At 38.2% G+C, this 23,964-nt stretch overlaps 1 protein-coding gene across 1 annotated transcript; it reads left to right on the top strand.

The window, feature by feature from the left end:
• Positions 1-595: 595 nt before the first annotated feature.
• Positions 596-23,011, top strand: MESD (mesoderm development LRP chaperone). The gene is made up of 3 exons (XM_072619237.1): positions 596-1,117; positions 6,340-6,572; positions 21,571-23,011. The coding sequence occupies exons 1-3, from the start codon at positions 935-937 to the stop codon at positions 21,818-21,820; spliced, it is 666 nt and encodes a 221-aa protein (XP_072475338.1). The 5' UTR covers positions 596-934; the 3' UTR covers positions 21,821-23,011.
• The last annotated feature ends 953 nt before the right edge of the window (positions 23,012-23,964 follow it).

Here is a 23,964-nt window from a genome sequence, read left to right as displayed (position 1 = left end):
CCCTGAATGCTCTTTTTTTGGTCTCTATCACCTCTTCTCCGTGTCTGCCTCCTTCTTCCTCACCGTCTCTCGGTGTCTGTGTAACTGTGTCCCTCCCTCTATACCGGAAGAGATACTTTTCTCGTTAATTAAAAAATATATTTTTAGGGGTAAATATTCATTTCTATCCCTGCGTAACCTCTCTATGTTAAGCGCAGGGGATAAAAAAAGGCAAAAGATACAGTCTCAATTCTCTGAGAGGTCAGTCTAACAATGGTGCTGAAAGAACTTTGGATGTGTGATCTCACTTGATCCACAGCGTGGGATGCCCATGAGAGGTCATTCTGGCGTTCAGACCTTAGGGCTGGCGAGCCCAGGGACGGAGGGGCTGCAGGGGTGGGGCTGGCGGTAACTTTGTTTATGGGGGCAGCAAATTGGAAAATGAATGAAAAGCCCCTGACAGCGAGGCAGCTGGAGAGGAAGAATGGATGAGCGGGTGGACTTACATTACCGCAGGCTGAAAGAAAGGAGGGAAGGGCGGGGCGAGGGTGGGAGTGGAGGGAAATAGAGGTGGGGCAGGCGAGGGGACTACCCAGCTGGGGATTGGGGAAGGGGCGTGACTCTGATGGAATGTGGGCGGGGAGAAGAGTTGTAAGGGCTGCGAGATAAGGACCTAAGCAAGGGAGGCGGGGATTGAGAGCAATAAGGATTAGGGGAGGAGGCGTGGCGAGGAGGAGGGGCGGGGCTGTGGAGGAATGGGGGCGGAGCGAAGAGAGTCAGACGAGCGAGGGGAGGTTCTAGAGAAAGAAGGGAGGCGGGTCCTATCAGTTGAGGCCCTCGGGAAGGGGGCGGGGCGAAATCTGAGAAGGAGTAGGGGGAAAGGCAGGAAGAGGGCGGGGCCTCACGGAGAGGGGCTGGGGCTTTGTTCGCGCCGGCGCTCCGTCTAGCCCAGAAAATGGCGGCCTCCAGGTGGCTGCTGTTGGCGCTGGCTTTTCTCTGCGCCTCAGATCTGCTTCTGTGCCTGGTCGAGGCGGGCGAGGACACGAAGGGCACAGCCAAGCCGCCTCCCCCTCGGAAGAAGAAAGACATTCGCGATTACAACGATGCGGACATGGCGCGACTGTTGGAGCAGTGGGAGGTCCGTTCGGCCTCGGCCCGTACTTCCCGCGAGACCCCCTTCCCACTCCCCCTGTAACTTCTCTAAACCTCCTAGCCCCCCCCATTCCTTTGTGTCTCTCCCCATCCATCCTCTAGTCCTCTTCTCCCCGCCTGCCAATGTTTTCAGATTGCTTCCTGCCTAAAGGGGGAAGAGGTGGTAATTGTTTTTATTTTTTTTTCTCCCATTCCTTAGAAATGTGTATAAAAGTTTTCCAGTTCCTTTTTTCTTTTAACTTCATGGCAGGTCGTGCTTTAGCGACAGCAGGTGGTCTGCGTACTGGGAAAGAGCTGGGCACAAGGAAACAAGTTGTTGCTACATTGTTACTCTGCAGGAGTACTTGAGTACGAATCAAATAGCATTCTAGAAATAAGTGTAATTGACCATTCGTTTGTTTCCCGTAATAGGTTTGGATCCTTCTCCCTTCCTCTCTTTCCCTTTTACAAGTTGTTGCTACATTGTTACTCTGCAGGAGTACTTGAGAATGAATCAAATAGCATTCTAGAAATAAGTGTAATTGACCATTCGTTTGTTTCCCGTAATAGGTTGGATCCTTCTCCCTTCCTCTCCTTCCCTTTTATTTTTTACTCCCTACAAATGAAGGATACTAAGACTGGCAAGTTATTTCACTTTTCTGCGCTTAATTTCCTCATCTGTAAAATGAAGAGATCAGGCTAAGAGTTTAAGGTCCCTTCCAGTCGTAGCATATTTTGATTCTTGGTTGAAATGTGTATTGATTTGATTATGTGAGGGTAAGTGTACTTGGCTCTTTGACTCCTGTGATTGGCTAGTTTTAGCATATGTTTTAGCATACCGGGGATGGTGGCACCTTAAAGCCTAAAGTTGCAGACTTCTCTGAAGCTGCTGAATTCATTCCTTTTATAGGCCCGAGTCTCCTAACTCCTAGTGTGTGAAAAAGCATCTGTTTCCAGCAGTTTATTTGGAATTTTTTTCTTTATAAGCCTTTTATTCAGTACAAGATTTAATAACATTTTCTTTTTCATGATTACTGTTTGTTTAGCGTAGAGTATTGTACACTGGACAGGAAAACCTGACTTCTATTCTCTAACTAGAAGAAGTGGGTATTAGGCATGCCGTTGGCTCTAGTTTCTTCATCTGGAAGAACATTTTTCTAATGCCAAGGATCTGTGATCCGATTATTTTTCACTAGTGTCATAAGTAATAATACCTGTGAACTTCTGATAACTTTCAGGTACTTAAGTATTATTTAGTGTAGTTTTTTCAAAGAGATTAGTCCTCTCTTGTCTGTTTTTTGGGAGTTTTTTTGGACAGGTAGCTGTCAGTCAGTTGGTATGGATAAAGTTATTTGCAGTATGCTTTAGGTCTTATAACCAAAATATCAGTGTACTTTTTTTTTAATTCAGAAATGTGGCTTTTTGTGTGAATGGATGAAAAATTCCACATATATGGATATGTATGTGTTTATATGTGTGTATGTGTATGTATATATACAGGGTATTCCAAAAGTCTTAGTGCAATTTTAAGCTACTAAAGCCTAATGAGTGAGCGGACATACACACACACACACACTATATTAGTAAATGCTTCTAATACCATATGTGTGTGTGTATGTATCTCTACACACACATATAAAACGGAAATCTTTTGTTGCTATAGATAATATATGTGTGTGTGTATTTGTATGCATACACATATTTGCTTTTGTTGCATGTTGGGTGTCTGATAGACTCAATACCTTGTCCAACAAAAACTACCAAATAATTCTCCGTTAGAAATGCATTCATTGATAAGCAAAACAGAACTAAAATTTGGTGCTTTTTTGGTGTCCCCATCCCTGACAGAAAATACATTGCCAATCCTTGTTTGCTGTTAAAATATAAAATCATAGGATGTAGAGTTGAATGGGACCAAAAAGCCTTTTACTCCAGAATCCCAAGTTATTTCTCCTATACCATATAGTCTTCTAGATTGTTAGAACTAGAAGGGATCTTTGAGATTATATGGTCCAACTCACTCATTTTTATACATGACAAAAAAGCAAGGTCCAGAGATTTCAGAACTTAATTATTTTTTACCCAAGATTACAAAGTTAATGACTTTAACCTGAGTCTCCCAACTCCTAGTATGTGAAAAAGCATCTGTTTCCAGCAGTTTATTTGGAATTCTTTTTCTTTATAAGCCTTTTATTCTGTACAAGATTTAATAAGAACATTTTCTTTTTCATGATTACTATCGAAATATCAGTGTAAGACTTGGGAATTTGCATTCAAAGGTTTTTTTTAAGGGCTGCATCTCAAGTATAATATTCATTGTTTCATAAAAACATTTTTGCTCTAATTAAGCAGGAAGTTGCTATCCTAAAAAATACCTGGGCGGTTTTCAAGGTAAACATTGTTCTTGTATAGATAATCATTTTTTGGTTGTAGGTTATTTTACTCCACTTCATTTACTCTTGCTTTCATAGGTTGACCACAATCACTTATATCAAAAGATTCAAGGTAGGGAGGAGAAACTGAGTGTGGATGGCCAAAGGCCCTAGTGTCTTTGCTAGCCCACGAGTAGTCAGATTACAATCTGACATCATTGGCTTGGTATAAGTATCGTTCCAGATATTTTTATTTCCATACTCTTAAAATTCATATAATCACTAGATTCTATCATGCATCACTATATGGTATAGTGGGAAGAGTATAGGATTTGGAGTCAGAAGACTTGGGTTCAAATGCCAGTTTTGCTCCTTTTGCTTACCTGCATAATCATCAGCAGTGTGGGCTTCTACCATCAAATCTGGGCTTTTCATTTTCTCGAACTGTTGAACATCTTGAAATTTGAAGCTTCCACCCTTTCTCCTCATTGTCTCTTAATCCTTTCATGTTGTCAACATTAGCGATTTCATCCACTGATATGGCTTCAACTGACACCTTTGGTCAAATGGACTTTTCTAGCCCTAAGATTTCTTTTGAGCTCCAGCCATCCATTTGGATGACTTTAAATACCTAGGTAATAGTTGATATACTTCCACCTCAAATTTTACATTTAAAAAACTGAACTCATTATTTTTTCCCTCTACTACCCTGCTCAGTTCAATCAATTTCCAAAATCCTATTGATTTTTCCCATCAAAGTATCATAGACTTTTTAGCTTCAAGAGCCTTTAAAGGCTGGTGGTCTAAACCAATACTGTATTGATGAGGAAATTGAGACCCAGAGAGGTTAAGTATCTGACTTAACATCACATAAATCAGAAGTGACAAAGGGGAAATTTGAATCCAGAATTTGTGATTCTAATCCTAGATCATTTGATTCCACACCCACTGCTTTTCCCCATTAAAATCCTACCTCCTACAGGAAGCTTTTCTCAGTCCTTCTAAATTCTATTGCCTTCTTTCTATTGATCATTTCCAGCTTATCCTTTTTGTAGCTTGTTTGTATATAGTTGTTTGCATATTGTCTCCCACATAAGAACTTCTTTTACCTTTCTTTGTATCCCCAGTACTTAACACAGCTCCTGTCACATAGAAGGGGTTTAATAAATATTTATCAACTGACTTATAACTGTCCCTTGCTTTTTTACTCTTCTAGCTGTCACCCTAATTTGGATCCTTATTACTTCATGCTTTGAATACTGAAATATGTTAACTATTCTTTCTCATCTTTTTTGCATTCTGCCACCAGAATAATCTGCTAAAATATCAAATTTTCATTATGTCACTACTTCTCATAATTTTTCAGTGCTTCTGTGCCCTTAGAGAATCAAGCCCAAATTTCTTAACCTGATCTTCAAGGTCCTTTGCAGTCTGACCTGAAGTCACCTGTCTCACTTTATCTTCTGTTATTTCTTCACAAGAATTCATCTCTGTAGTCATGTTCTTTTCCACTTTTATAACAGGCTTGTTCCTTTCATATTCTCCTGTCTTTTTAGCCTGAAATGCCTTCTTATACCTCCCAGAATCATGGATGTTCTTCAGGGCCCAGCTTTGGTTTCACATCCTCTCTGAAGCTTTCCTTCCTGACTCCAGCCCATAATGATGAAATGACCCATCTTCTGAACGCATGTAGCTCTTTGTAACACTTATTTGACTGTTGTCCTAGTTGTGTCTTTTGCGCATGTGATTTGTCTCTCCAGCCATAGTATAAGGCCAGGGATTGCCTTCTCCATGCTTTTGTGTTCTGTACAACATTAACAAAGTCCATGTATGTATTCAATTAGCAAACATTTACTACATGTGGTTGTCTACTATGTGAAAAGCACTTGTTAGTGCAAAGAGTCCCTACACTCAACGAGTTCATATTCTACTGAAAGGGATGCACACACATAAGTAAATAACACAGTCATTTCAAGAGGGAGAGTGTGCAAGTGATGAGGGAATTAGGTGCTCAGTAAATATCTGTTAATTAAACCACGTAAAAACATAATTGACTTTATGTTATGTTTAAGTGAGAAACTGAACAGTGCTGTGCTTTCAGCCTTCATAGCAAATCTGTCTAAAATGTATTGCCTTTATTCGAAATAATTTCAACTTTGATTTACAGAAAGCTCCACGTATACTGTGCATCATTGCCACATCTCTTCCTTCCATTTGTTACCAATGTATGCTGCTCCCTTTTTGCTTAAGTAATTTTGTTCCCTTTGCAGATTGAAACTCAAGTGTCGTGCTGAAGAGGGAAATATCATTTAAAGGGTAAAATGTATGACATCATATAACAGTTTCCCTTGACTAGTGGTTTGATAGTTTGAACTTGCCTCTGTAGCCAAGTTATTCACTATTCCTTTAACAAGCTCAATCCTTCCTCCATATTTTCTAAGTCTCTTAACCAGGAATACCCTTTCCTCACTGCCTGACTGAATCATGGTCTTCTCAGAAACTAAAAAATTTCTCAGACTTTGTAGAGGTGATAGTTTTAGAATTTAGCATTACACAGGTGGGATTGTAAAGTGTTCTTTGGATCCAGTCTTTAAGAGACTACATGCAGATCATTCTCCTGAAGTTTACCATGTGTTATGAAGTTAGACTTCTTGAAACTTGGCCCTACACAGCCAAACTTGTTCAAAGATGAGTTTCCCTCCTTCCCTTTATAGTGTGTCAAAAGCCTCTCTTTGACCTAATATGCAGAAGTGTCTGAGCAATGTTGAATTTTAAAAAGAAAATAGAATCACTAAATTTGACACAGTAGTTCTTAATAGCATATTTAAAGTTTTCATATTTTTTCCCTCTCCAACAGAAAGATGATGATATAGAGGAAGGGGACCTTCCTGAACATAAAAGACCTTCAGCACCAATAGATTTCTCTCAATTTGATCCAGGCAAGCCAGAGAGCATATTGAAAATGACAAAAAAGGGAAAAACCCTTATGATGTTTGCAACAGTATCAGGAAATCCTACAGAAAAGGAGACTGAAGAAATAACCAGCTTATGGCAAGGGAGTCTTTTCAATGCCAACTATGACGTACAAAGGTAAAGTCTGCAGATTTATACGGACTGTATGTGGTGTACCTTTTGTTTCTGCCTTAATATTTTTTTTCCAGAGACCCACTCTTATGTAAATAGTGCCCACCTAACTCTCCATTTCCACCTTAATTAAAGAAATAATTTACCAAGTGCTTCCTGTTTATAGAGCACTGCTAGGAGTTGGGATAGAGAAACAAAGATGATACTGTTCCTGCCCTCAAAAAGTTTATATTCTTGCAGGGTATGGAAGGAATGTATTTTTAAGATCTACTGTTTTCTTTCTTTTTTTGTCAGTAACTTTTTTAATAAGAGAAAACTACCTTTTATTGTCCTTTATCTCCCCCTTCTCAACTTAACTCCTTGAGAAAGCCATCCCCACTAGTTGCCTTCACTCCCACTTCTGTCACTCTCTTCTGAACTTTCTGCAGCTGGCTTCTTACCCCATCATTCAGTGAACTTGTACTCCCCAAAGTTTCCAGTGATCTCTTCATTACCAAATCTAATGGTCTTTTCTCAATTTCCAGCCTTCTTGACCGTTCTATAGATTTTGACGCTGTCAGTCACCACCTCCTGCATACTCCTAAGTTGACACTGTGCTTTCCATATTCCTCTTCTACCTGTCAGACTTCTCTCTCTCAGAATCCTTTGCTGTATCTTCATCCAGGCCACCCATAAAAATATCCCTCCAGGCTCCCTTCTGGGGCCTCTTCTCTTCTCCGCTTTACTGCCTTGTTTGATGATCTCATTAGTCAGCAAGCATTTGCCAAACACTTGCTATGTGCCAGGCACTGTGCTAAATGCTGGGGATACAAAGAAGGTTAAAAGCAGTTCTTGCTTGTGGGGAGATCACGTTCTAATGGAGATGGTATGTAGAAAATTGTACCTAGAGGATATAGAGGGGGTGAATAGAAGGGGAACTCAGAGGGAAGACGTTAAAAGTGGGGGAATAGGAAGAGGCTTCCATGGGTTCGGTTATCTCTATGAAGGTGCTTCTCAGATCTATATATCCAGGTCTGACCTCTTGCCTGAGCTCTAGCCTCTTGTTACCATAGAGACCTTTTAGTCATCCCTATTTGGATTTTCTCTAGGCATCTCAGACTCAACATGTCCAAAACAGAACTTGTCTTTTCACATACAATCTTCCTCTTTTGCAGACTGCTGTATTACTGTCCAGGGCACCACCATCCTCCCAGTCATGCAGGCAGACCTGTAACTTTGGTGAACTTCTTGACTCATGCCTGAGATTGAACCCATATATCCAGTCTCTTGCCAAGAGTCTGTTGCCAGGTCTTTAACTTTAATTTCACACTTAATTTAATTTTGGATGCATCTCCTTTTCCCCATTTGAACAATTGCACCCTGATTCCAAGCTCTCATCCCCTCCTGCCCAGAACACTTACTGAAATAGTCTTGTAGTTATTCTCCCTGCCTTGTCTTTCCCTACACTAACCCATCCTCCTGGGTTGGTGCCACTCAGCTGCCAAAGTGATTTTCCTGAAGTGCAGATCTGACTCTCCCATCCTGGTTCCATCTGCCCCCCACCTCCCATTGAAGTACTTCAGTGGCTCCCAATCTTCTGCTTGGTGTTTAAAGCCTTTCACAAGCTGGCCATTTCTTTCACACTTTACTACCCCTCTCCGTTCCCCCTCCCTCCAATTCCATGACACTGACATTCTTGCTTTTCTTTACAAATGACATTCCATCTCCATGCCTGGAATTATTCTCCCTTTTCACTCCCACCTCTTAGCTTCTCTGGTTTCTTCAAGACTCAGTTCAGATCTCACCTTCTTCAGGAGACGGTAACTCTTCCCCCACTGCCAGTGCTTTCCTTGTGATTGCCCTGTATATGTACATAGTTATTTGCACGCTTCTCCTTCATTAGATTGTGACGTCCTTGAGAGCAAGGACCATGTTTTCACCTTATTTGTATCACTGGTACTTAGCAAGGTGCCCGTGCTGGGCGTTACTAAATAAATGCCTATTGTCTGACTGACTTTGTTTACTAAACCTATTCTTTTTCTAAAAAAAGTCTATGTAGTCAGCATTTGTTAAGCACTCTTATTTCCAGTCCTTGGAGAGGTATAAAAATAAATAAGATCTTGTTCTTACCCTCAAGGCATTTATACAGATTTACCTTGTGTCTTTGTAAAAACAAGACAGTAAAACCTCACACTCTTTTCTAATTCCATTTGTTCTTATTTTATTTCTCTCTTATGTTGTTCAGTGCGTTTGCTTTAAAGAGGCAAATTTCTTAGGAGTTAACAGTCTTCTTTTTTCTTTTTTTAGTGTCTACCTAACAAAATTTGTGACTGCATTTTTCATTTAAGGTTTTAGACAGTTACCATTCTTTCAGTCACCCAGGCTCCCAACCTAGGAACATCCATCACCCTCACTCCCCTCCTCAAACCAGGTAGTTGCTAAGTCTTGCGAATTCCTTCTCTTCCTCATCTCTTATCTGGCTCTTTCACACACCACGTCCAGCTAGGAACAGATTATCTTCATCTCTTGCCTTACTATTGCTATGGTGCCTGTTAATCAAGCTCCCTGCATCTAGCCTTGCCACTTTGTCTTTCACACAGCTGCCAAACTTGTATTACTAGTGTAAAAGACTGAGCATGTCACTGGTCTGGTCGAGAAGTTCCAGTGGCTCCCCATCACCTTTGAGGTAAAATACACATTCTTCTTTTTGGCTTTTAAAATCCTTTATAACCTGGTTTTTGTCTGTCTTCTCAGGATAATTACATATTATATCCTCACCACAAGCTCTAAATTCTAGCCAGACTGCCTTGTTTGCAGTCCTTCCCTTTCCCCCTCCCATACTTCCCTGTTTATACAATATAGTTTGACTTAAACCTTCAGACTTTTACACAATCCTCTTTATATGGAATACTTTTCCTCCTCCCCTTCACTTCTGGGGACCCCTAACCTCAAGTGCTGCCTTCTATAAAAAGTCTTTTCTGATTTTCCCATTCTTCCTACCTCCCAGCCCCTGCACACGTTTTTATTTGTATCCCCCATTGCTTTGCATATAGTAGGCTTATTGATTTCAGTTTTGTTATAACTTTAGAATTTAAAGGATAATTTTTTTAATAGTTCTAGTAAATAAAGTACTAGCAGATAGAACACCATGAAAGTACTAGTCTCTTTGATGTGTCAATACCTGAAATTGAAAACCCACTGAAAGTAATAAATGGAACATTTATAGATAGTATATGGTGGCAAAGCACCTAAATTAGCTTAAAAATAAGAGTCTACTGGGAAAAGATGAGGTCAGACCTGTTTTGAGAACTGAAGAAACATCTTTAAAGTAATGTTCGTTTGTGAGGAATTGTTTTAAACATACCATTAAGACTTAGGGCTCAGGCCTTGTATAGCTATAGGAATGGCCAGGCAAGGACATCATCCAGGTCAATTTTCTCTCCTCTTCTGTTACTATGGGACATTTTATATAAGGGCCACTGAAGAATTTATTCCAAAAATATTTCCTGGTTCCCTTTTTAGAATATCACAGATTTTTCTTGCTTTCCTGATTCTTTTTGACCTCCTTTGGTGTGTTTGTATAATAAGAATTGGTTTCTGTTGTCTTTAACTTCGTGGTTGTGATTCTTTTGTATATTCTTTTGGTTCTATTTTATACTTCTTATGACATGCTCTGTTACATTATGTTTATGTATCATAATTTGTTTAGCTCCATCAGTTTCCCTGTCAGTAGCTTCCTTGGGATGTAGATGCAAGGAAGTAGCAGAAAAATAGGGTGTAAGAAGGATCACACATTTTTGTTTCTTACTGGGTAATTTAACTGGGTGAATTCACAGGTCATAACTTAGTCACCCCAGCATTGAATTATCGTCTTTTATTATCTTTGCCACTTGAATAATCAGATAAATGCAAATTAAAATAATCACAGCCTCTGTCATAGTGAGGTTTTTGAACCTTTTTTCATGTGGTTGTTGATTTGCATATTTTCTTTCCACACTTGCTTGTTCATATCCTTTGACCACTTATCAGTTAGAGAATTGCTCCTTCCACAAACATGTCAGTTCTTTGTAAATTTCAGATACTACATATTTGGTGGAAGTGCTGGTACAAATATTTTTCTTCAGTTTGTTTCTGTTCTTTATATTCTAGATGCATTATTTTTTGTTAGTGCAAAAGTTTTATTTTTATATACTTGAATTCATCTGTTCTTGTTATTAAGACTATCCCTTCTATGTAGTTATGAAAGATAAAAATATGATGGCAAGTCTATAGATTAATTTGGGAAGTTTTATTATATCACTATATCAATCTAATCAATTCTTCCTTTATTTCTACAAAAATTTTGGCTTTATATAAGTATATGTCTTGGTAGGTTGATTCCTAGAAATGTTATATATTTTGTCACTATTTTTAGGGTACTTCTTTTGCTTTTTATGATTTTTTTTGGTGATATAAAGAATCACTGATGAATTTGCTATGGGTTTAGGTAATATACTGCTATTTTGCTAAGATGTCTGTTTCATGTTAGTGTTTTTGTTGACTTTTTGTTTAGTTTTTCTAAATAAACTATTTGATTTGTAAATAGAACTATTTAAACTTTGACAGTGCTTAGTCAGTTTAATGTGTTTTCTTGTCTTATTGCCATAGCTAGCATTTCTAGGACTACATTTACCAATGGTTAGAGGAGGGCAGAGCCAAGATGGCAGAACCAAGATGGCAGAGTAAAGGCAAGGACTCACCTGAACTCTCTCCCAAAACCCTCCTAATACCTTTAAAGAAAATGACTCCAAACAAATTCCATAGCAGTAGAACCCATAAAAAGATGGAGTGAAACAAATTTCCAGCGCAAGATCTCTTGGAAGATTGGCAGGAAAGGTCTGTTATTTCAGGGTAAGAGAGGAGCACAGGCCAGTATAGCAGATTGGGTCCCAGCAAACCTGGAACAGACCTCTGGATTACTGAATCAGTTGTGGCAGGGGTGGTTTCCAGACCCCTCAGCCCACACATGCAAAAGGCAGCTTAGGAGGTTAGCAGGAAGAGGCTGTTGCACCGAAATGACAGTAAAGCACAGTCCTGAGCAGGCCACACCAGCACAACCCCAGCTACAGCAAACCAGGTGCAGACCTTGGGAGTGACTGAATCAGCAGTAGCAGGGGTAGTGGCTACTTCTAGAGCTTTTAGCCCACAGACGGAAAAGGGGTTGATCATCTAGTCAGAAGAGATTACAGGGTTCTATTTGCTAGCACTGAGAAAGGACTGTGTTGCTTTGCCCATACTCAGATCCAGGTCCCAGTCCTGGGTGGAAGTCCCAGAGTGAGGAAGACCATTAGTAAAGCAGAACTTGCAGCCACAGTGGCAGGGGGAATCCTTCTCACAGTGCCAGGGCAGAAAAGAGTGCTGGTGGTCGCTCACCAGAGCACAGTCTCAGAGAGTAGCAAATACCTCTCTTTAGATCATACCACCTTAGAAGAACTGAAAACTTAAAGTCCCTAGAAGTATCTCTGAAAACAGCTGCGCAAAACCTCTAAAGCTTGGGACAATATACCCTCCTCCCTGAAAGCAGAGCCCTCTTTAACAAACAGTTAAAAGTCAAGGAAGAGGCTAGGAAAATGAACAAACAATGGAAAAAAGCTCTGACTACAGAAAGTTATGGTGACAATGAAGATCAAAACACATTCTCAGAAGAAGATTGCAAAGTCAAAGAAAAATTGGGAAGAGAAATGAGAGTGATGCAAGAAAATTGTGAGAAAAGAGTCAACAGCTTGGTAAAGGAGATACAAAAAATCCTGAAGAAAATAACACCTTAAAACAGATTAGATTGGGCCAAATGGCAAAAGAGGTCCAAAAACTCACTGAGGCAAATAATTCCTTAAAAATTAGAACAAAGCAAATGGAATCAAATGACTTTATGAGAAATTAAGAAGCAATAAAACAAAACCAGAAGAATGAAAAAATAGAAGACAATGGGAAATATTTCATTGGAAAAACAGCTGATCTGAAAAACAGATCCAGGAGAGAGAATTTAAAAATTATTGGACTGCTTGAAAGACACAATCAGAAAAAGAGTCTAGAATTCATTTTTCAAGAAATTATCAAGGAAAACTTCCCCAATATTCTAGAAGCAGAGAGTAAAATAGATTGAAAGAATCTACCAATCACCTGAAAGAAATCCCAAAATAAAAACTCCCAGGAATATTATAGCCAAATTCTAGAGTTCCGAGGTCAAGGAGAAAATATTGCAAGAAGCCAGATAGAAACTATTCAAGTATTGTGGAACCACCGACAGAATAACATAAGATTTAACAGTGTCTACATTAAAGGATTGGAGAGCTTGGAATGTGATATTCTGGAGAGCAGAGGAGCTAGGATTACAACTAAGAATCACCTACCCAGCAAAACTGAGTATAATCCTTCAAGTAAAAAATGGACATTCAGTGAGCTAGAGGACTTTCAAGCATTCTTGATGAAAAGACCAGAGTTGAATAGAAAATTTGACATTCAAGTATAAGACTCAAGAGAAGCATAAAAAGGTAAATAGGAAAGGCAAATCTTAAGGGACTTAATAAAGTTAAACTATTTACATTCCTGCATGGGAAGATAATATTTGTAACTCATAAGACCTTATTATTAGGGTAGTTAGAAGGAGTATATATAGACAGAGGGCACAGGTGTGCACAGGTGTGAATGTGAAGGGATGATATGTAAAAAATAAAATGAAGAGGTGAGAGAGGAATGTACTGGGAGAAAGAAAGGGAGAGGTAGAATGGGGTAGATTATCTCCCGTAAAAGAAACAAGCAAAAGCTTTTACAATGGAGGTACGGATGTTTGGGGGAGTGAGTGAGCCCTACTCTCATCAGAATTGTTCAAAGAGGGAATAACATGCACATGCAAATGGACAGAAAAATCTGTCTTAGCCTACAGGAGAGTAAGAGGGGAAGGGGACAAGAGGGGGGTGATAGGAGGAAGGACAGATTGGGGAAGGGGATGGTCAGAAGCAAAACCCTTGAGGAAGGAGAAAGAATAGAAGAAAAGAATAGGATGAAAGGAAATAGAGTTAGCGATAGTAACTGTGAAAAAAAATTTTGAAGCAGGTTTCCCTGATAAAGGCCTCATTTCTCAAACCTAGAGAACTCAATTAGATTTATAAAAATAAGATCCATTCCCAATTGATATGATCGAAAGATATAATCAGTTTTCAGAAGAAGTAATCAAAGTTATCTATAGCCATATGAAAAAATACTCTTACTATTTATTGGAGAAATGTAAGTTAAAACAATTCTGAGATACTATCTCATATCTATTAGTTTGTCTAAGACAGAAAAGGTAAATGACAAATGTTGTGGGAAAAATGAGTCATTAATGCACTGTTGGCAGAGTTATGAACCGATTCACCCATTCTGTAGAGCAATTTGGAAATATACCCAAAGGGCTATAAAGCCATGCATAAACCCTTTGACTTAGCAATACCGCTACTAGGTCTGTATCCCAAAAGAGATAAAAAGCAAAAAGAAAAAGGACTTATATGTATGAAAATATTTATAGCAGCTCTTTTCTGGGGTAAAGAATTAGAAATTAAGAGGATGCCTATCCATTGGAGAATGGCTGAAGAAGTTGTGGTATGTGAACGTAAAATGGTAGAATACTATTGTACCCCAGAAATGATGATCAGGATGTTCTCAGAAAAACCTGAAAAGACTTGCATGGGCTGTTGCAAAGTGAAATGGTGAAATACACCACGTACAAAGTAACAGAACATTACAAGACGATCAGCTACAGTGACTTCGCTGTTCTCAACATGCAGCGGTTCAAAACAGCTCTGAAGGACTCATGATGACAATGCTATCCATCCCCAGAGAAAGAGCTGGCAGTGTCTGAATACAGATTGAAGCATACTTTTTTTTACCTTCAAAAAAATGGAGTTTTGTTTAATCTCTGTTCTGAGTAGAAAAGATTCTAAAGTTTTACTTATTACATTGCAAAATTTATGGGTTCAGTTAAGTGTTTTTGTGTTAAGAAAAAATCTTTCCATTCCTATACTTTTTTAGTATTCTTCATATTAATGGTATTATATTTTACCAAAGGCCTTTTCTTCATCTACTGATATAATCATATGGGTTTTATTATTAATATGATTTATTGTTCTATTTGTTTGTTTTCCGAATAGTGAACTAGGAGAAGCAATTTGATGTAATGGATGTAAAACCGATTTGAGAGTTAGGAAGTCCCACTTGTGACACATACCAGCAGGATGACCTGGGCAAATAAGTCACTTAACCTCTAAGTGTCCCAGACAGCTGTCTTAAGATCAGAAAGCATAGAATGGTTGCCGATCTGCATTGGTGAAGGGCTTTTACTCATTAGATACTCCTTACTAGTAGCTGGCATTTGTTTAGTGCTTTAAGTTTGCAAAGCGCTTCACAAATGTTGTCTCATCTTCATTAACAATCCTAACAGGTAGGTATACTTATTATATTTTTAAAAGATGCCCATTTTACAAATGAGGAAACTGAGACAGACAGAGGTTAAGTGACTTGCCTCGGATCACACAGCAACTGTCTATGACACCAGATTTGAATTGAGATTTTCCTGACATCAGGTTTAACCTTGCTTCCTGTATCAGTAATATCACTGGGATAAATCAAAAGTATATTGTGCCCTGTTTGTATACCTGGTAAGTAAACCATTTGAATAATAATGGATAATTTTTTGGATATAGGTTTCCTGTCTACTAGGATTTTACTTAATGCTTTTGCATGGATGTGCGTTGATTATGTTTTTTATGGTTCCCTTAATTATATACCACTTTGGAGATCAAAGCCATATTTATCTCAGAGAATGATTTGGTATATTATCATGTTTCTCTAATTTTTAAAAACAGCTTATGCTTATCATAATTACTTGTTCTTTTAATATTTTACATAATTCCCTTATAAATACGTTTGAGTTGGTATATTTTTAGGTGGTAGTCATTACTACCTAATGGTCTGCTCAGTTTCTTTTTTCTGATATTATTCAGATTTCCCCTTTCTTATTTTGCAGTGATATGTCTTATGCTTTTGTAAATACTTATTTACTTAATATACTCAGTTTTTTTGGAGGGGGGAAAGCAAAGCAGTTGGGGTTAAGTGACCTGCCCAGGGTCACACAGCTAGCAAATGTCAAGTGACTAAGGTCAGATTTGAACTCAGGTCCTGAGCACCAGGGCTGGTCCATTATTCATTGTGCCACCCAGCTGCCCCTAATATGCTCATTTTTTTAATCTGTATATTACTATGAGTGACATTCCCTAATAATTCCTTATACTTCTTTATAGCTTTTTGTAATCCACTTCCCTCATTTTTCATTTTTATGGAAAGGGTTTTCTTTCCTGTTTACCAATTTGGCCAATATTTTATCTATTTTATTGGTCTTTTTAAAAACCAGCTCTTTGTTTTGCTTGTTCATTTTCAACCCTGTTAATTTCTTCTTTTTAAAAAATACTAGAAACTCAACTTTCCTCTTTCTTAATAAATCTGTAGCATTTAACACTGTTGACCAGTCTCTCCTGTGTATGTTCTCTTCTGTTTTTCCAAAGCCCTCTCTTACTTGTGTCTCCTCTGAAATGACTGATCATTCTTATTCTTCTGCTGGAACATCAGCTATATTGTTCCTCAATAACTTGGTTGTCCCCCAGTGTTTTGTCCTAGACTTTCTTTTTCTCTCTCCTTTATTTCTTTCCTATGATTGTCTTTATGTACCTGACTCCCAGATCCAGTCCTCCCAAGATTCTCCTCAGCATCACATTGTGAACTGGATGTTCTATATATGTTCTATATATATGTTCCACCTCAGCCATGTCAAAACAGAACTCATTAACCATGTTACAAACGTACCTGTTTTTTATGTTTACCACTTGGGTAACACATTCATTTTTAAGTGAAATGTCTTTAATTCGTTGCCAGTTTTTGTTTGTTCCATCTCTCCAACATTGCTGCATCTTCTGCCAAAGGGATGTTTTTAAAGCACAGGTCTGACCATATATGCTGCTTTCTTGATCAATAAATTCTATTGATCTATGGGTAAAATACAGATTCCTCTGTTTGACATTTAGAACCCTTCACAGCCTGGCTCCAGACTACCTTTCCAGGGTTGTTATTCATTACTCCACTACTGAAGTCTGATCCTGCCAAATATTCCTTATGTACAACATTCCATCTCCTGGTTCAGTGCTTTTGCTCAGACCTTTGAATGCTTGTCTTCTGCTTCTTAGAATCCCTTGTTTCTTTCAGTGTTTACTTGAAATACCACTTTGTAGGTGAGACCTTTTCTGATCCTTCCATTTTCTAGGATTTTCCCTGCCCCATACTCCCAGTTGCTGTGTATTATTTCTTAAATACTTCTCAAGGGCGAGGACTGTTGTGTGTGTGTGTCTGTGAATCTCCAGCATCTAACAGAGTGCCTGGCACAGAGTAAATTCATATTAAATGCTTGTTGATTGATTAATCTTTTTATCTTTCATTAATAGAAGCATTCAGGGAAATCCATTTGCCTCTGAGAACTACTTTAGCCACATCCCAAAGATTTCAATTTTTTATTATTGTGGTTACCTCTAATATGATTCTAATTTTATTTTCTATAATTTGGCCTTGGGCCCAGGCATTCCTAAGCAGCTAATTTTTAGTTTCGTTAGGTCATTTTTTTATCTTTCTTTTTTCTTGATTCTGTTGTTGATTTCTATTTGCTTATTGTCTTGTGCCATTTTTAAAAGTTCAGCTTTTCTGCATTAATTTATAAGTTCTTTATAACCTAGAACATTGTTATTACTTTTGTAAATGAATATATGAATAAAAAGTAAGTTACATAATAAATGCATTCATTTTCTTTCATATAGCTCGCACATCTGTTTTCATAGTATTTTGTCCAGTCTTGTAACTTTTCTTATTTGTGTTAGATTTATCATGTGCCCAAAGTTGGGTGATGAAATCGCTACCATTTACGTTTTCCTGTCTAGGTCCTTTTAAAAATGCAGTTAACTTTCTTCTAAAAAAAATGGTTGCTTTGTCATTGTTAGGTGCATGTATATTGGATATTGATATTGCTGTCCGTAGTCAGTTCAGCACATATTTATTAGTACCTACCTTGAACCAGGTAATTTGGCTACAAAGACAAAAAAAAGTAAGACTATCCCTTCCCTTAAGGACTTTCACTTTACCAGATCATTTTCTTTAATCAAGTTACAGTTTCTTTGCTTATCTCTGTGAGTGGTTTCTAATATGAAATTCAGCTTTGTCTGAAATTATGATAGGAAGCCTTGATATCTGAAACCACTGAGTGCATGACTTTCTCCCACCTCCAATTTTAAACCTGCACATCTTTCACCCCATTCAGCTATACTTTAGATTAAGGGTTCTTAAGCTAGGGTCTGTAAACTTTTATTTCAATATCATTGATTTCCTTTGTGATTATCTGTATTTTACTTTGTTCATTCACATGATTCTTCACTAGACTGCCAGAGAGGTTCGTGACCCAAAGAGGGTGAAGAGCTCCAGCAGCAGAGCCTACCATGTTCCGGCATTGTGCCATCTGTCCTGTTGTTACCAACCATCTTGGTGACTCTTCCCCAGGCTCACCCTTTTGACTTAATACTGTCCACTTAGCTTTGGGATTTCACTCTAGGGCTGAGCTGTCCTGATTGGTGTGTGAAGGGTAAAAATTCCCCTCAGTCCACTATTTAAAGTCAGTGCCAGATTAGACATTGAACCCTGTCCAGCCATCTACCTTGAAACCAGCAAGGCCTTTTCAGTATAAGAAATTTTTTTCAGGTTTTTCAAAATTTTTCTTTTTAAAAAATAAGTTAAAGTTCTGAACTTAAAAATTAAAAATGAGCATTTCCATATACAGTAGAACCTCAGTTTACAAGTAACCTGGTTTACATATGCTTTGCTGGATGAGGAAAAATTTTTCACAAAATTTGTCTTGCAAGAAGAACAAAAATTCACAGTACGAGCATCACATTTGGACTTGAACAGCTTGCAAAGGGATGATGCTCAATCGGGCAGTAGTGTTTTTTTGATTTTGGTTTTTTTTTTTTTTTTGCTTTAACCACTTTTTAAAAGTACAATTCCAAATCAAAACAGCTAGCTTTTAAAAGTGTCACCCCACTAAAAAATGTCAAGAGCAAGTCTTGTTAGATAGATTCTTAATCAGAAGCAGACGTAAAGAAAAAGAAATCAGTGAGTCAGAATATGAAAGTGACTCTAAAAAAACGAAAAATAAGTGAAGGCAACAGTGTTAGTCTTACTTGTAGTGAAAGTAGCGTGAGAGAGAACACTCTTGACGTAGAAATCGCCCATGTTCTCATAAAGGGAGATTCTCCTTCCGAGCAGTAGCACGCACTTCTCCTCCTCGCTCCTGTCTCCCTCATGCCAGCCATGACTCTAAAGTGCAGGTTAATGTATTTTATTTTTGGCTTATATTGTCTATTGATCATTGCTATTGTATTTTAGGAGCATTAGGGACAAAAAACTTAAAATTATAAATAATTATTTTTATATGAATATTTTTGGAGATGTGGTACCAATCACCTGACTTTACACTATTTCCTGCGGGAAAATTCTCTTTGCAGTACAAACAAACTGCAGGACGAACCAAACCTTGGAATGAATTAGATCCATAAACCAGGGCTCTGCTGTGCTTAGAACACAGAAAGAGTTTATGAAATTATGGTTTGCCATTTCATGCTGCTTGCTTTGAAAAAATAAATATATGCTGGTGCGCACACACATACACGCGCGCGCGTGTATAGATACGAAAAATCCAGCATGTGCTTTCAGAACTCCTCCGTCTGTCTATCCCTGCGTCCCCTTCTCTCTTCACACAGCCGTCCCCTACGTCAGACCCTATTTACCTCTTGCCTTTCACTTTTTTAGTTGTCCCCTTTTTGTTCCTTCATATTTCAGGCTTTTTGTGACCATATCTCTTCCGACTTTTCCAATCTTTTTAGACGTGTTCCTCCTTACAGTTTGTAATCCATCTCTGTAGGCCTTCTTGTTCTTCACACATAATACTCCATGCCTGGAATGTGCTCCTCTCCTCCCCTCGCCCCCCTGCTGCTTCTAGGAATCTCAGCCAGCACCACCAGCTCCTACTAGATCTGTACTCCCTTCCCCCTCCCCCAGATTAACTTGAATTCGTGTTATATTTGTTATGGACACATGTATACATTTATGTCTAGGCTCCTCTGTTAGAATTATAAACTTCTTAGGGTAGGTTTAGCGACACATTTGTCTCTGTGTCCCCGGTGCTTAGCAAAGTCACTGGCGCATGGTTGGCATTTAATAAATGTTGTTGATTGATTGACTCAGTTGTCCAGACATTTATCAGATGATCACTCAATTTGCATATCACTTTCTCAAGTCATATGTTTTCCCCAGAATTACATGGTAGTTTGTGGGTAGATTTGGATATCAAAGATTCCTGCATTTTTCTTTTTTCTTGTAAATATATCTGAAAATGTTGTGGGAGATTGAAGATATGTATTTCTTTTCCCTTTGCATATTTTTCTTTAGGTCAGCAGACTAGAAAATCCTGGGGTGGTCTGATTTGTCCGTAAGCCACATTCCACCTTTTTTCTTTTCTCATGACAGGTGATAAGCCTGGTGCTGTGTTGTCTGACTTGGAGGACCTTGAGCATGCGTTTCTTCTTAGCTGCTTATGTAAAATCCAGTTTGATAGGTCTAGGTGTTTTCCATCGGGGCATTGTTAGAAGTGTCTTCTTTTCCTTCTGTTGGCTTTCTCTTTAGGGTCTTTTTACTAGTGTTTGCCCGTTGTGTTTGCGTCTTCTTCTCTTCTTGCTCATTTCTTTTTCTTTCTTTTTCCCTAACGGAGAAGCTCTTCTCTTTTGAACCTCTTTGGTTACTCTTCCTTTTCTTCCTCCTGCTGATATATTTGGGAGTATTTTTATCTGTTCCTGGTGGAGGTGGAGAAGGGAATTGATGAGCTGAGTTCTTCTCTTCACTCCATCCATCACTCTGAAAGTCCCCCTCATTTTCCATTTTTTAAGGCATATATCAAAACTCATTGTAAAACTACCATGTTATGTAATATACCAAATTCTATATATATCTTGACAGTTAGGGAATACGACATTTTTATATCTGTCCTAATTTCTTTTACAAGTTAAAATTGACTCAACAAATTAATGCTTTTTTAAATTTAATAATTGTTTCTGAATTTAATGAATGTCCCAAACAGAACGTTTCCACATAGAAAGTAGAACAGAAAAAGAGGATATACATGAAAAAAAAAAATCTTTTATGTGCAGTTTGCTTTTTAAAAAAAAAAAGTATTTCAAAGCTGCACTGCTTATGTTTCTTCCTGAACTTCTTTCAGTTCTTTTAGGTGCATTTTTAAAAATGCTTCAATAGCCCTCTTCTCTTTCTTTTTGCTGACCCTAGTACTAGTTTCATTTTCTTCTCTCCCTAAACTTTCTGCCCAATATTAAAAGAAAAATATGATACTTGTAAGAAATATTAATAGTCAACCAAAACGGATGTACACATTTATTTCCTCTGTCCAAAAATATATTCCTCATTCTGTACTTTGAGTCCATCACCCTCCCTCAGCAGGTGGGTAGCATGTGTCTTTTTCAGTCTTCTGGAATCATGTGGTTGGTGATAGCATTGATCAGGATTGTTAAATCTTTCCAGGAATAAACTAATACTTTCAGATATGTTGCATTCCCCATTAAAATGTAAGTTCCTGGAGCTCAAGGACTTTTCTAGATTTATCTTTATACTCCAAGACCTTTGAACTCTAGCATGGTGCCTTGCACATTGTTAGATTCGTAATAAATGTCTCTTAAATCAAATTGATTCCTACACTGTTGGAGGAAAAGATACAGTTAGGTTGTAAGATTATACATTGTAATATTTTCTTTTTAAGGCATATGCAATATTGAATTTAGAACATCTTTTTCCTTTGCATTAAAAAATCACTTTAACATGTTAAAGTCATAATATTAATCGATGTTTTCTTTTCCTCTAGGTTTATTGTTGGGTCAGATCGTGCTATCTTCATGCTCCGAGATGGGAGCTATGCTTGGGAGATCAAAGACTTTTTGATAAGCCAAGAGAGATGTGCTGATGTAACGTTGGAGGGGCAGGTGTACCCTGGCAAAGGAGGAAGTAAAGACAAAAATAAAACAAAGCCAGAAAAAAAGAAAAAGGAAGGAGAGAAGAAAACGAGTTCCTTCAAAGAAGATAATCGAACCTCAAGGCAGAGAGGTGACCTATGACAAACACATTAATGGAACTTGGAGAGGAACAATTAGGAAAACTTAAGTATTTCTTCAGTAGCTTTTGAGGATGGGGATTCATAAAAAAATACAGCTTACGGTTATTTCTGTGAAATTCTTGGTGGGTTAGCAAGGATTTTGATGTTTAAAGATTTAAGTGTAAAGGTGAAAGTTTACTTAATAAATTTGAGTAGCTTTTAGTCACAGGAAAGTTAATACTTAATATAAAATCACTTTAAATTGTGACATATTTACATTCCTTTTACCTGTTTAAAACTGATAAGTCACTGGTCCACTGTGGACTTTCTCCCTGTGTAAAGCCAGGTCATCACTCTGTTAAGCATTACTTTGCTTGCTCTAAAAATTGCTACTGGAAATCCATCAAGCCAATTACTCTTCTTTGCGGTTAGGAAAAAGGATTTGTTACAAGGTTATGTTTGCATGAACCATTAAAACTTTATTGACTTAATTGAGTGAAATTCTTAACGTTAGATACCCCGTTCTTTAATTATATTGCTTTAGAGAATATTTGAGAGTAAGAAGTGTCATATAAGGAATCTATTATCAAAGTATTGCGGCTTGGTCTTGACTTACGTTCTTAGGTCCCCAGAAGGTTTGATACAAGAGAGTAAAGGTTTATGCTTGTTAAAAGAATCCAGGAGGATCACATGTAGACTACTACTGGTTTATTAGAAGAGGAAGAAAAAATGAGAAAGCCTTGAAGTTTCTGGGCAAAGTGTAGGAAAGGTTTCTCTTAACTTTAATTTTTGCTTTTTTTCCCTAAGAGATGATGTCTAGAGTCAGTATTGTCTGGACTGCCAAGATTCATTCATGTGCTTCTCTTGTTTCCTCAGCATTTAGAAAGTAACTTTAAAGATTTGTCGTAATAATTAATAAGCATTTGTATTTCTACAGAGTTGGGCAGCTTTTTAAAAGCCTGTAAATATTCTTGAACAGCAGAAGTCCATTCCTGGATTCAGCACAGTGTTGGATTATTTCATTGGTTACTAAAATATTTGATTTTTAAAAGTGCCTAATTCTTTTTCGGTGGTCTTTGTTTTGTACGGTACTTACATGGTACTTTATTTGTTATTGACTGGCTTTGCTATTGATGCCTGCTCATGAATGAGTTGTCAAATTTATATATAGTTGTAATTTTTAAAAATTAAAATTATTTGAAAAATCTGAAAATTGTCATTTTATTCATGTCTTAATTTCTATTTCAGCTTAAATTTTGAAGAGTTTACACCTAGCTATGGCCGCCTTTCTTCAAAGTACATTCTAATTCTTTTTTTTTTCATATTGTTGAAACAGTTAAAAAATTATAAAAACCTAGAACCTCAGAGCTGGAAGGGGCTTCTTAGAGATTATTTGGCTCAGGGTTTTTTAACTGAGGGTCTGCGGACTCCCCATGGATCCTGTGGGTAGATTTTCAGGCATCCGTGAACTTGCCCTAGGTCACATAGCCTTGAGTGTCAGAGGAAGGTCTTCCTGGCTCCTAGAAACTATGCCAAGGCTGTGACTCCAAGATAGGGAAGGAAATTCTTGACATAATCTATAGTAACCCACACATACATCATGTGGGTTCTCTCAGCACGGCTGGCTACATCTCCCCATCATGTTCCTAGAGTACACCTGAGGGCTGGCGGGATGCTTTTAATGCTTGCAACTTGAGATCTTACTCCTGTCCGTTCCGTTCACCATAGCATCACCAGTAATTAGCACTTCAAAACAATTTAACCCATGGATATAGGTTGAATGTCATTGATAACCAACAAACGCCAAGTAACTTGCAAAAGGATATTTACTGAGAAGATAAAAAGAACAGAAGCACAAAACATATGTCTTTGACCTGGAGCCCACTCCTCCTCCCTTTTACTGCCTCAGTTCCTAGGGAAAGTGCCCTCAAACTGAAAGCAGTTTCTGCAAATGTCTCCACCAAAGAGTCTGCAGCAGTGGGCAGCATAGCCAAAGGACAAGTTGCTCCCTTTGTGCAAGGCACCAAAGGGTGGACTCAAAGTAAACTCTTCTGTGGACTCCATTGCCCAGGCTTGTGTTGACTCTTCTGGTCTCACAAGGTCGTAGCCTGGTCTGGTTTGTCTCCTGTACTCATTCGTTTAAGGGTGGAGAGAACAAACACAAAG

This window comes from Notamacropus eugenii, chromosome 1, assembly GCF_028372415.1.
Source record: "Notamacropus eugenii isolate mMacEug1 chromosome 1, mMacEug1.pri_v2, whole genome shotgun sequence".
NCBI lineage: Eukaryota > Metazoa > Chordata > Mammalia > Diprotodontia > Macropodidae > Notamacropus > Notamacropus eugenii.
Note: the sequence above shows the minus strand (reverse complement) of the source record. Positions and strands in the feature narration are given on the sequence as shown.

Excerpts from the sequence above, each read along its gene's own strand:
- MESD (XM_072619237.1), top strand. The coding sequence starts at position 935 with ATGGCGGCCTCCAGGTGGCTGCTGTTGGCGCTGGCTTTTCTCTGCGCC. Across the intron at positions 1,118-6,339 it reads GACTGTTGGAGCAGTGGGAG|AAAGATGATGATATAGAGGA; the intron begins GTCCGTTCGGCC and ends CCTCTCCAACAG. Across the intron at positions 6,573-21,570 it reads GCCAACTATGACGTACAAAG|GTTTATTGTTGGGTCAGATC; the intron begins GTAAAGTCTGCA and ends CTTTTCCTCTAG.